The following is a 14,419-nucleotide window of genomic DNA, read 5'->3' as shown; positions in this document are numbered from 1 at the left end:
GATTGCACTGTAATAAATATAGATTAAAAGATTGTGGGTTTTGTGATCACACTTAGATTAGGACTGGGAATAATCAAGTTTAGCATTCAGGCTTCCTAAAAGCCTGGACTCTTCTACATGAGAAATCTGCCTTTAAAAATTATCACTTAATGGACACTTTCCTATTTCAGTGCAAACAGCTTATTTTGCTGTACCCCTCAACTGAAAAGCACCAGCTGAAAAAGTATACAAGCAATAAAGCACAGTCAAGAGCTTAATTTGTCTAATTGCACAGCTCAGGTTAAAACACTGAAAGCTTCCATCTCTGTGTGTCCTTAAGTAATAAGTCATCATTTGCCTCAGTCACCTTACAAATAAGACAGCAGTAACAGTTCTTTACTCCTGAACTATGTATTAGATGAGCAAATACGTTAGCATATGGAATCACCTACAAATGCAGAGATTTCTCCAAACCTGTTTGGAGCATGTTGGCCCCAGTATCACTGGAAATAATTATTTCTCTTGTTAAACTTTGTTTTAAATGTTATAACAGATGGAAGCATAAATTTTGTCCATAAAGTCTATAGTGTTTCTTATCTCAAATAGTTTAAATTTTGGCCCCAAACCATCAAACAGATTTATATGCAGAATGTTCTACAGGGAGTATTGGTGTACTTAGACACTGATACACCTTAAGCAAAAAATCAAGTCTACAAACAACCTAAGGATGCTTTAAGTTGAAGTTCTTCTCTAGCATTCAATTTTGAGACTGACTTACAAAGCTTCCCTCGCAGTCAAACCTCCTCTTCTTAGCAAGCATATGAAGCGTCAGAGAAGTTTTAAAAATTATTTGGTACACAAAATAGAAACAGTACAAAGAGGCCTTGAAAAATAAGACTGAGCTTGAATTATGTTGTGATGTGAGTTTGAATGTAACAATTGGAACAAGATTCCTACTATCTTTTGCTGTAAAGGAAGCACATTTTTTTGTTATGGCTATACTGTGCAACTTGCTTTTGGGCAATGTTTTTTAAACAGTAGTTATTAAAATTATGCCTTCATTTACCAATGTAGGCATAAGCGAGCTTTGGAAAATACTTAGTTTTCAAGTAGTAACTCAGGCTCTTTGTGAAAACCGGAATTTTGTGAATTTTAATCAGCTATCTTAACCAATGTGAACACAGCGATGAGCAAAGAGCAAGCACCAAGTCAAAGTTGCATTAACTCCTTCTTAAGTGCTACACAAAATAACTCAAAATAATAATAAATTATAAAATAAGTAAGATTTCTTACCTCGTCTTTTCAGAGTCACCAGGTTTGTGTTTGGGCCTTCCTTTGTTTTGATGACTTTGGCCTGTAATGAGAAAAAAGTATTTCAAACAAAACAATCATCACCTAAAACAAAGAAAAAAAAATGCACTCTGAACTCACGTTTTGCTTTATAAATAATAGATCTTAAACATTTACAATAGTGAAAATTAACACACACAAGAAGTTTTTCAAAAAGTCACCTCTGAGTGTTACAGTATGAATTTGATACTATTTTTATTAAATAGTATAGGATTTTATTAATCCTCTAAAGGGGAAAAGATACACCAAATAAACAGAAGAATCTTAAAATTCTGTAACATACTATCTGACTCCACAATATCGTAACAACTATTAGACTCCAAGCTAAAGAAGTCAGTGTTATACAAAACCACAGTTATTATTCACTAATAGTTGATAACTAGAATATTTTAAAGGAAATAATAGATCGTTATGGATGTTCAACTACAGAAATTTTACAGAGTCTGCTGCTTCAAAAATACATTGCTAAAGGAGTTAAGTTCAACCCACATTAATCTTAGAAATGTAAACATATGAGTCGAATCGAGATAAATGTCCCTGATTGCAAAATAAAAATGTTTGACGATGTGGAAATACTGGGATCACAAAGACAAGAAAGAATCTATCACATGATACTGATTCATTTCTAACTCTGAAACTTAATGTCAAAAACTTAACACAACTAACTGGACTAACACTAAACTTTACTAATACATACCACTTCAGAGATCTAACACTGTTGTCGATTAGTTACAGGGCTCTACAAGCTGAGTAAGCAATTCATAGTAACAAGGAAGAAGAAAACATGTTTTAATACTTTATTGTAATTGGTCAAAACCAGGAAACCATGTCATTAACTGCAAAATAATCTCTCAACTGTTCTCTGTGGAATTAAAACATGACATTAGGCATGTGAATGTGCACATGCATACTCATAATTAAGTCAAGAAGTTTTTAATTTTCAAGAACCTTAAGTCAGAACATTACAAGGCGTTAATGACTCAACAGCAACAGTGACAATCCACTTACAGGAGATCTGCTTTCTAGTAACTGGACAATTAGACAAGCGAGGCAAGAAATAGCATTTCTGGACTGGTAAGGAACTAACAAACAGCTAATTCAGTTGCAGAACTACTGAGCATATTGCAAGTGTTCCTTATTACAGATACAAGTTGAAGGGGTGCAGACCAGCAGATTTTTTTTTGCTAAACCTAATGGATGTTACAAGGCATATAGGAATGCTGCCTTCTGCATCAGCTACCTGTTCCAAGAGGGTACCATTCCAGCTTAGGAGGCAACTGTGACTTTTCAAAAATCACAGAGACAACATACAGTCCAGCACCTGGATTCAAGCTATTCAAGCACTGGAACCCAAACATAAGGTACAGCTGCCTAAATCATTAAATATTGCTTGATTTATTATTATGCTTATGATGAACTACATAAACTCAATTTTGAAAAAAGGGGTTATTTATCTTTAAAGTTTCAGTAACTATCTAGGCTTAAAAATTGTTTATTTCATGATACTCAGAGAAGTATTTTCTATAATTATATACAAAATACTAAAAGACACTGATTACAGAAAAATACAAATCTACCCATTAGAGTAATCTCACTCAAGCCGGGGGGATGTCTCATGTACTCATTTCTCAAGTTAAGTTATATGCATACACACTTCATGCCTTGTGCCAGAAGTAATTTTTCATTAAAAACTGCTTAACGACATAAAGTTTAAATTAATCTGAACAAAAATCTAACATCACAAAGACTGAACACATTCAGAACTATTTCATGAACCATTTCTTGAAATTTGTCACACGGGACTCTGAATAGGTGTCTCTTGAAACAGTTCATATGCATCAAAAACTCCAAAGCAACAGTAACTATCATCACAAATTCCTCAAAATAGAGACATTTAAATGATGGAAAACAATAATCCTTTTGAAAGCCAAAAACCACTTAAAGCATGTCATCATTTAACCATTTAGAGATAGAGAAATACTACCTTTTCTTCATTATATAGGTCCCTCTCCCTTAAGGAACCAACCTATCATTCAAAACAAATCTTACTGAAGATAAAGGAATACAAGACTTCCCTCTCACCAACAAAAGAAAGAATTAATCAATACTCTTTTTTCATTGAATGATCTAATTTAAAAAGCCATTCAACAAAAGTTATTTCAGCAAAAATTCCTACAGAAACTACTATTCCCATATACCACCCAACTTAAAAAGACATTACTGTCAGATTTTTAAAAAATACTTTAAAAAATATAGCAAGCAAATCCTGTTGAATTATAGTTAAAATACTTGAGATACATTAATTCAACAGAGAACATGATTCACTTACCCCACAAACATTTTAAAATATTAGTAGAAGTAGTATTGTTTTTGTTAGACATTCCCGTTAGAAGCGAACAAAGATATTTAACAGAAACGTACACATGCTCAAAAAAATAGTACATGCAGACAAAAACTGAAATTAAAAAGGATGGTAACTTTAAGATAAGATACAGGGGCATAAAGTTCCTTTACATTAAAACTCCTGCAAGTCTTAGCCTTTGTTCACTTGAAGGCTTAAGAAAAAGAAAGCTGTTCTTCCCCACCCACAGTAAACTTGTATCAGCTAGTCATTCAGAGCGTAACTCCTCCTTTCAAATCAAAGCCAAATCAAATATTTTCTTCTACATCTGTACTGACATAAGTATGAGGGGAAGAGGAGGAGGAGGAGGAAGGAAGAACAGAAAAAACCCAGAGAATCAGCAAAGGTTTTTTTTGAAATTACTATGTTCAATGCAACATTTCATAGATCTATGGTCTCTCTAGGCTAGAATAATTTCCAGTTCTCTCCCAACATTCATCCTTTCATCACCCCTTTTCCCTCCTCAACCTCTCTAAAAAAACCAGCTATCCTTCTGACACCCTGCCCCTTCACCAGTATCAGCAGCACAGACAGACTGCAGACACCCTGCCCCCTGACCAACAAGGGCAGCAGGACACAGCCCACATTATTCATGTGAAGTACAATTCTCTCAAATCCCACTACTGTGGGTGGAGCCAAGGGGCAGCACAACTCCTGCCTGCATTCGAAAGACATTTGTACAACTTGGTCTTGCTGCCAGGTGAACTGGACACCAAGTGTCCTGGACAGTCCCCTGGAGCCAGGACATCACTTATAATCCTGTGTTTGCTATCAGCAACTGGGCAGGTTGCTGTACAGACACTTTGCTGATGATTTTTTCCACTGATTCAATAAAGCTTTGTTTTATAACATGTCGTCAAATTCCATTACTATCCAGACCACAACTTCTCGCTCAGAAAAATGTCTGGATTCACTTAGTTGTCATTTGTGTCAAACTCATTCAAAATTTCCTATAGCCTCTGTGCATCTCACATTTTGCTCCTTCACACCATCTACATATAGTTCTTCAAAATTGATTTGTATTCCAGAGCTTGACTTCCCCTTTCTAAACCCCTTCCCTGAGTCATGCTTTCTGCATTAAGTTCCTTCAGCACTTTATAGTTTCTTCTTTTCTTTATTATCCTACAACATATCTTTTCAACAAATTCGTCTTGACTCTTCTTTCGCAACCTTTCCCACATTTTCCCATCTCCCAATAAATCCCTTAATTCTTCAAGATACATACATCCAAAATCCACAAGAGCAAGATCACTTCTACTGCTTATTTTAAAATAATATTTTGTAACAGATCTTCACTAGTTTCCTAAAATCAAATTTTGAAGTGCTCTGAACTTTGGCACCTATTCAACTAAGTATTTAAGTATGCAAACACCAAAGAACAGGACGGCTGGGCACCAAGGACTTCAGACTGCTGCATGGTCAGGACTAGAAGGACCCACTGCCTTGGAGGTCACAGCTTGAGAATTCAGCATAAGCATGCAGCTGGTCCAGATGCAGTATTCCATACAAACATTAGAAATAAGAAAAATCTCGGAATGTCAGTGAAATATCTTATGCTTTCCTGGTTATAGCAGTTTAGCAGGTGATAAAAAAAACCAAGCAAAATTCAGGAGAAGATTTCACTTTGAAGATCAGAATTGCTTGCACTTCACTTTCATCACAGAAAAGTAACTCTGGCACTGTGGGAGTTTTGGTGGGTGGGAGTTCTCTCTATAAAAGGGATTGGGTGGTTTGGTTTTTTTATTCATTTAAAAAAAAAAACCCAAACATGGACAGTAAGTCACACCAACTTACACCTCTCAAACTTTGTAGCTAAAAAATCCACTCTCAAGTATTTTTTGGCCTCCCTCTCTAACCCCAGGATTATTTTAAGGATCTATAAGGAGCTTTTAGCACCACAAATGTGAATATTGAACCTACCCACACACTTCTCTTAAATTTAGATCCTTTTAGATCCCGTACCTGTCTCAGAAGGGAAAGCATTTCTAGCCTGTGACTCGGCATTCTACTTTTTAGTTCCAGTTTCAATTCTGAATTCATCCATGTAAAGTAGATTCAAACTACAAAAGCATGAAGGAAATAAGACAGAAACACAGGAGAGAAGTATCTAAGTAACTGCAAGCTAACAGGAAAAGAAGTGAAACATGATAGCTTACTGTTGTGGAAATAACACTAAATACACTTTTGCTTATTAATAACGGCAACAGCAAAGAAAGAACCGACTCGGACTTGATAAATAGCAAAAACAAACTCACTTGGTAGAAATTCCAGAGACCAACCTTTGCTTTCTGTTCTTTGGTTGTCAGTCACCTAACGACAAATACATTAGTTTGGTTTTACACAGATAACAAAAACCAAATAGATATCACTCACTAAATTTAAACAAAGAAAAAACCTAAGCCACTAACATTTAAACAAAGAAATCACAATGATAATACAGTATATTATGTCCCCAATCAAGAGGTAAAGAAAAACAATTTCATTAAATCAAAGTGGATTTGTATACTTACACTTTCCCCCCAAATTCATATCAATTTATATTATCTACTAATCCGACAAAATAGCATTTTCTGCAGTTATATTCATCCCAAAGGAAGACAAGTTTACAGACCTACATTATGAAGATTTTCCCAGCATAAAAGCAAATGAAAAGTTCTTGTAAGACAGTAAAAAAATCTTTAAGCACTTCTTGTGCATTCTACAACTGCTGTCTTTTTCAACAAGTTCTAACTTTCATTTCCTTCCCTTTGCCCTTGTACATTGGTTTCATTTTCCCCACTGAGTCATTTTTTTTGCTGCCCCACCCACCTGTGAAACCCAGAAGTTTTTTCATGTATGCACTGAATTGTTTTGACCTTGCTAGTAGGTTCACATGATTTATCATCTTGTTTTCTAGATTATATAGCTTATTTGTAACACACTTTATAGGCTAAATTATAACAGTTTCATGATCTTACAATAACAATGGTAAAGACAATCAGAAAGAGGTACAAATGTTTCTTTAATAATTATTGTGAAACTGAAGAACTGTCTGGACGTTCATTATTAAATTTTTAATTCCATGCTGTTACAGCAGGACTGTCAAAGTCTGCATGTGTCTACCAAAGCAAACCACACAGGAAAGTTTATGCACGTTTATTATACTGGCCATGAGGCACTAAGATAGCAACAGCTGGGAAATTCCACTGACATCCAGTAGCAAAACCCACCTAAACCAAGGTAAGCACCAACAAAATCCCCCAACTTTCCAATGTTTTGGGGCTGTGTGTTTGATTTTTTAAGGAATAAAAACATATGTACTGGTTTTGGCTGGGACAAAGTTGATTTTCCTCATAGCAGCTCATATAGTGCTGTGTTTTGGATTTTTGATTAAAGCACTGTTGATAACACAGGGATGTTTTAGCTATTGCTGAGCAGTGCTTGCACAAAGTCAAGGCCTCTTCTGTTTCCCATGCTGCCCTGACAGCTGGTGTGCACAAGAAGTTGGGAGGGGACACAGCTAGGACAGCTGACCTCAACTGACCAAAGGGGTATTCCGTACCATGTGATGTCATGCTCAGCAATAAAAGTTAGGGGGAAAATGAAAAAAGGGGGTGAAGCTCTGAGTTACAGCTTTGTCTCCCCAGGTAATTGTTATGCACGATAAAGCTCTGCTTTCTTGGAAATGGCTAAACATCTACCTCGAAGTAGTGAATGAATTCCTTATCTTGCTTTGCTTGTGAGTGCAGCTTTTGCTTTGCCTGTTAAACTGTCTTTATTTCAACCCACGAGTTTTCTCACATTTACACTCAGGATTTTCTTGCCCATTCTGCTGAGGGGAGTGAGCAAGCAGTTGTGTGGGGCTGAGCTGCCTACCAGGGTTAAACCAGAACAACACAGTACACCATTGTACTTTCAACAGTAGAATAACCTTCTAAAATGCAGAATTAGAGGCTTTTATTGGTGGGTTTCTTTAGTAATCCTTCACTAATGTATATCCTTAATTATTTTTCAGGAACAAAAATCAACCATGATCAGAGAACAAAATTTACTCTATTAAGCTTCTGTGGTGGATGCACCTACCTCCTTGACCAACTAGTGGTAGTTTGGTTCAGCCTCCAAAGGAAGCAAAGGCCTAGGCTGTGACCAGGCCATGAACTTCTCTAGTTCCAACCAGTTTTTCTGAAAACCCACACAGGGACAGGGTGACACAGTGAGCTTTGATGTGTAAGAGCTTGGAAACCGGAACACCAATCATGCGATTAACACATAAATGGCAGATAGTTCTTCCAAAACTCATTTGGTCAAGGAACAAAGGAAGTTGTGGGTACAAGGAGTCTCATGCTTACCTTTGCCATCACATGTAATTTGACTACGAGCCAACCACTTTATCCCATAATATGACAGCCCAAGTGAGCTTTTTTTGACCTCTCCCTTCTAAGTAGCTGGCAGCATGGCAGTGATCTCCTCCTGAGTTGGGACACCTCTCAAGGTTACTCCCCAAGGTTGAGGAGTAACCAACCAACTGCAGATCTTTGGTAAATGATCAATATTGCACACAACCTTGTATCACAGGGCATTAAGATCTTGTATTGGTAATTTTGAATCATTACTGTATCCTCTGTGCAATAGAGTAAGAGATTGAACCTTGACATTGGACTTTAAGCCTCACATTTACAACATCTTACTTCAGTATAACCACTTTTGCTGCTACCTTCAGCAGTGGTTCTCCAAGCAGCCTAAATTTCCCCTGCAAGAGCTTCACATTCTCCTTTAGCCTTCCTCACCAAAAAAGTTAGTAAAAATAATCTAGTAGAATATTTGTGCTTGTGAAGTCTTTTAAATTCAAAGAATGAATCTAAAGAATTACAAAGGGCTAAAGTAACACAACTCCATCTTGCACTACACTATACTTGTTTTACACACACAAGCCAAACAGATACTTGAGAACCGCAAAACCCTAGTTTTAAATACAACGCAGTTAAGCATACTATTTAACCAGCATTTCTCCCGTACAAAAGAAATCTGTTTACAGAGCATGAAAATAATGGTCTATAACAATGCAAATACCTTAACGTCACAATATCAGTGCTAAAAAATGCTCCAGTATAGCAAAAGCCCTGTATATGAATTAACTTTGGATAAAGCTTCTTCCACTGAACTCCATTACACCAGTACACGTTAACTCAATCCTCTCCCCTAAAGCCAAAAGGAAGCCCACATCTGAATGCACATTGACAGTTGATTAAATCAGACATGACTTCAGTCTCAGTAAGCCCAAAGAGAGTCCTCTCCTCCCCATAACATATGGCCTCCACCTTCTCATTCAAGCAACAACCTCCCTCCCACCTTCTTTCAAATCCTAAGTTCTGAACACTGATTTGGTAGTTAATTATTACTGGAAAAGTGCACTTGGCTGAGAAAGTACACAATTATTAAAGCACAGTGGCTGCAAACTTTCAGCCACACCACTAAATAACACATTCCAGATGATGAAAATCAACAATGTTAAGCCTTGTAATGCCAGCTGTAGCATAACTTACCCTGGTATCATGTTTCTGATGACACTGACGATCTTTAGGATCAGATTGTGTTTTCCTTCTGTCTTTTTCTATTTCTTTTTGTTCTTGAGAAATTATTAAATGAGACTCTGAAGAACTGCAGTCTCTGATATGTAAAAAGAGAAAACCCTAGTTCTTCCAAGATTTATGTCTTTTCCCCATATTTAAGACACAAATCATACATGTATTGCGAAACAACAACAAATACAAGAAGTCTAACCCTCATAAAACTGTAATGGCCTAAGCATATTTAAAGGATTTGATCAAACAGCCATTTTTATACCTTCACATTACACAGTCCAAGGCTATGCAAAAATGTAACAAAAAAAGTGCATCATTTTCTATGAAAAGGACGGGAACAGATGTACTGCATCTTTTTTTTGTAAAAAAAAAAAAAAGGATGGTAATGAATTAGAAAAATTGTTTTTAAAGATTAATCTTGCCCAAGGCCACATTTTATCTGTGTATTATAGAAGGGAAACAAACTTAAGTTCCTCTAGAATTTTCAGGTTTACAAAAAGCTGTTTAGTAGTTTACTTACTGTACTGGTTTTGAATGACAGCACATTACTACAAGTAGACCAATAAAAAAAAAAAAAATCAAAAAGATCTTTCAGAAAAATGTTTAATACAAAAGTTACAGAATATATTGTAACTTAGCTGAATCTGTGAACACAGAAACTCTTTTACTTTCTCTGGGCAAGGCAAAAGCACAGAATAGATGTGACAAAACCAAGTTCCTACAAATGATGATACACGTTCATTTTTACCATTGCCAAAATGCATTTGCCAGCATTCAGTTCCTCAAATCAGATTAGCATCTCCCAGCGAACTTTATATAGCAAAGTTAACACAAAAAAGTGGGTGTGACTGCACATTTTCAGGCACCAAATTTCTTCAACAGCAAAGTACTTAAAGTTGGGAGGAAAAACACATGAAAATGTAACTGCTTCCTGCTATTTCCAACATGGGTAAAACTTAATGCTGAAGGAAACTGCTTGCAAGTGGAACACATCTCAAGATAGTTTATTTAGTTCCTAAAAGCCCTCTTTACTCTTAGGCTGCACTCTGGTTGCAGTTCTGGTAAGTTTACTTCTTCCATTTTTATTTACTGATAAATAACAAAATTTAAGCAATATCTATGCTATGTATTACTTAAATCTTATAGTAAACTCGCTAATTGAAAAAAGTAAACTTGACAGTTGCTTACTTTTTCTCAAGAAGCAATTTCTTTGGTTTCTGTTTATGTTGTTTAACACCTACAGAAAATTATATAGGAAGGGGAAAAAAAGAAAAAAAGAGAAATTAGTTAGTTTCAAAGGAAAGTTATTAATGAAGGAGTTTAGCTATGTTCAAGGTAGATATTGAAATGAGAAAAGGTTACCATTGATTTCTTCTAATGTCTTCTTTAACTTGTCATTTTGTTGAATAAGATCCTTAAGTCCATCAAGAATATTCTTGCATAATTCCTGAGCTCTCTCATTAGCTTCCAAAGCCAGTTCGTGTTCCCCCAGTAATGACAGTGCCTTACAGAAATGGTAGTGACCCTACAAGGACATAAGTTTGAGTTTCAAGCATTCATTCACACAAATAGAAGAATTTATATTCAAAACAGCTGCAGTAGACAATAAAAAGTAAAATTTTACATACTCAGAAGTTATCTACTGCACCTGTTTCAGGTCCAGTGATGATTCATCAAAGTTTTCAACTATTCATAAGACTGGAACAGAAAGATAATTCACTAGGAGTAGCATCTAGTCCCTGGCTTTGGAATAGAGTAAATTTTCCTTTTCCACTAATCTCAACTACTACTTTGCAATTTTGTAACTAACCCTTATTTACTCTTCTTTAGGCCAATAATATTGGGAAATACACGTTGGTCATTAATCAGGATTTTTTTTTTGTAAGGACTACATATATTCTTTTTAAAGCAGTGTGATAACATAGCTATGCACAACAATGTAATAAATGTTTTCTTCTGTCTTTACACATGCAGAACACCATGTAACAACACTTACAAGCATGTCAAAATAACATTTTTTAATATAAAAGTACAAGCAAACTATGTATTTGGCTGACTGAGGCAGAACTGTTAGTCCACAAGGTACTGTGTTCATTCCATGGTCATTAGTGCTAAACACAGATGAGAACATGTCACATCCACCTGGGTCAAAGCTGTAATTATGACTCTGGGTTCTTATGTTTACAGTACCAACAAAATACAATTTTGAAATGTATATGAAACTAACCTTTGGCCAATTAGGCTTCAAAATAGTTGCTCTTTTTCCATCAGCAAGGGCTCTCCTTAGAGAAGGGAGCAAAAAAGAAGAGGTATTTATTAGTTGTACTTCAGAAAAAAACCTACAGACCAGATGTACAAGGCATTATAAAAATACAAAGTGAATAAAAGAACAGTTCATTCACCTGTGTAAAGGCACAGTCAGATACCACTTCTTAGCTGAAGTTTACCTGGGTTAAAACGTTACAGTCTCAATTCACCCATCAGGTATTTATTCCCTCCCCCTACCTCCTAGGTTTTCCAGCATTTCTACATATGTACCTACCCCCTAACCGGGTTCTAACAAAATGCTACTCTAAAAAGCAAAGCTTTAATAAAAAAGCCTGACTACCAAACCTAAATATTTTGACAGAAATCGTAAAGTAGTTATGTCATCATAGCTAGAGATTCAAGGGTGTAAGTATTAACTGCTGAGCACTGAAAGACAGTAATCTCCAAACATCCCAACAACTGAAGAACATGCCCGACTCTGACTTTTTATATAAAAGGTGTCATGGAATAACCGGAATTAAAATGTTGGTCAGGTTAGAAGAGAAGTAAACTATCCCTATGGCTATGGGAGAGAACACAGTGCAGGAGCAACCACCTCTGCAGATACCCATCTGCCCAAAGCAGGCAGTTACAGAGTTTATATACCTTTGGGATATACCACTCATTCTTCACTGCACTACAGCTATGCATCAGATAAGCAGGATGCAGTAAGTTACAACAAAGAGCTATCATATTGTGGTGGTGCAATCTTCCCCCACCTTGCAGGGCTACTCAGTGCCTGGTGTGATTCCCACCTCCCCACCCTGCCCCCAACTTCTGGGCCACATACCAACCTAGGGCAGTATGGATTGCAAATAGCAGTGGACCAGGGTGTTAAGGCACCCCCTTGATGTGCCTGGCTCCTGCTCTCCCTATCGCTTGGGAGTGGTAATAACAGTCCATCACCTCCTGACAGCCTGGTACATCTGTACCTGGGACGTGGCCGAGGGAGGGCAATTAGAGAACTGCACATCCATCAAGTTCTGGGGCTGCGCAACTGGTGGAAAACACCAGAATATTTCATCACTTGAGTTGGGCCAAAGTGGAAAAGTACCTGATGAAAGTCAATTATCTTGGACCCTATAAATAACAACCCTAAGTGAGACCCTGAGCTCTCCTGCAGGCCTGTGACCAGCATTTCCCATGAGCGGGACACCTCTCAAGTAATAACTCTTGGAGGTACCATTAAAGCCAACAAAGGGCCAGGGTGAAGTCACCCCCCTTGAGTCTCAATTAGCACCCGCTGAGGAATGGCAATGCACTGTAAGTATTTACTTCACACTCGAGAAGAAGGAAATTTTAACTGTAGGCTAGCCTTCTCTTTCACCCACCTCTCTACCTCCCGCTGTGTTTGGATATACACAGCTGTTTTCACAAGTGTGGGTACAGACATATTTCACTGGATCCAAATATTTGTCTGTCTGTGTGTCTGTATGTCTTGTGTTTATGAGTATACATATATATCTATACACACACTGATTTAGGATACCTTGTAGTAAGTTAGTGTGAATCTTGTCATTTTCTAGTTAAGTCCCTATTTTAATCATAACATATTTTACTGAATTATTTTGTAATCCTTAAACTGGTTAATGATTAAGTGCTGCTAGTCATTAATAAATCTTGATTTGCTGCTAAATCATTACTAATATTTCCTTCTGCAACACATAGGGAGTACTTCAGATGAGGAAGCTTACAATTAACCTCACCCTTCAACAGCTGGGTCATGCTGACTCAGTAAGGCCTTTAGAAAATGTCTGCAGGAAGACCTAACTTGAGAAGTCTGCAAAGGCCTATGAGGCATTAACTATTTTACCTCCACAAAGGGAGTGAATATGGAAAAAAACCCAAACTTGTTTCACATGAAAGTGTTCATAAATTGCCTAGTCACTACCACTGTTTTTTGTAACCATTGTAGCAGGAAAGCTTGTACAGAACAATCTGAAGGAGGAGAACGAGATGCTCTGTTGTAACAAAAGCTGGATACTAAAGAAAAGCCTGAAAGAGACAGTAATGGCAAGACAAGGAGTATGTTTTACACAACAAAATTCTTCAAGATTTCAGGAAGAGTTAATTCAGTGAAATGAAAGCAAGTTAGAACAAAAAACACCACCCCCCACACCCAATTAGAGAAACCCGGAGTAGTAGTGGCAGAATTTAGAGATGCAGCAATCCATTTTAAAAAATCAGTAGTAAAAAAAACCCACAACTGAACTAGGGATTAAAATGAGAGAAACTGCACCATATTCATATTGCAAAGGAAGCAAACACAAGGAAAAACGCTTGAGTAAAAGACAGCAGGGTATAGAACCTCAGATACTATGGGATTATAAAAGCAGTTGAAAAGATCATAAAAAACTGAATCACTCGTTCTCCAGTGTGTGCTCAGCTTTGTTTTCACCCATCCAGTCCTTCCTCCAGCGCCACCTTTCGACAGCCTGGTGCAGTGCAAGGAAAGTTGCCCCAGACTACTGTCTAACATCACGACAGGAGGCCAAGGGAAAGGTCCTGTCCTGTATGAAAGCCTGACAGGGGACACGGCCACTGTCTCTCACGAGGCTCTGAAAGTGGGAGGAATACACCCTCCTTGGATAAAGCCACGAACACTCCAGCACATGATCTGGAGAACACCCTATAATTGCGTTGTCCCGTAATACAGTATTGCCACTGCCATTAGCAGGCCATAAGCTCAGCACTGAGTTTGCAAACCCTCAGGACTGAGGCCCCTTGGTCCTGCTCAGCCTGAACTGCAGCTTGACCTGCCTGAAGTTTTCTTTCACTTGGTTTAACCGTGACATCCATTTCTCTAACTAACCGGGTGTCT

The 14,419-nt window shown here is 37.3% G+C and overlaps 1 protein-coding gene across 7 annotated transcripts in view; it reads right to left on the bottom strand.

The window, feature by feature from the left end:
• Positions 1–14,419, bottom strand: part of TTC3 (tetratricopeptide repeat domain 3) — a 62,757-nt gene that overhangs the window by 34,227 nt on the left and 14,111 nt on the right. For all 7 annotated transcript variants that reach the window (XM_074814346.1, XM_074814345.1, XM_074814350.1 and 4 more), the window contains exons 11-16: positions 11,519–11,573; positions 10,654–10,816; positions 10,480–10,528; positions 9,253–9,376; positions 5,986–6,040; positions 1,273–1,333 (exon numbers count right to left, since the gene is read on the bottom strand). In XM_074814346.1, the coding sequence (XP_074670447.1) occupies positions 1,273–1,333; positions 5,986–6,040; positions 9,253–9,376; positions 10,480–10,528; positions 10,654–10,816; positions 11,519–11,573 (507 nt within the window). The remainder of the gene's footprint in view (positions 1–1,272; positions 1,334–5,985; positions 6,041–9,252; positions 9,377–10,479; positions 10,529–10,653; positions 10,817–11,518; positions 11,574–14,419) is intronic.

The sequence above is a fragment of the Strix aluco genome, chromosome 2 (genome assembly GCF_031877795.1).
Source record: "Strix aluco isolate bStrAlu1 chromosome 2, bStrAlu1.hap1, whole genome shotgun sequence".
NCBI lineage: Eukaryota > Metazoa > Chordata > Aves > Strigiformes > Strigidae > Strix > Strix aluco.
Note: the sequence above shows the minus strand (reverse complement) of the source record. Positions and strands in the feature narration are given on the sequence as shown.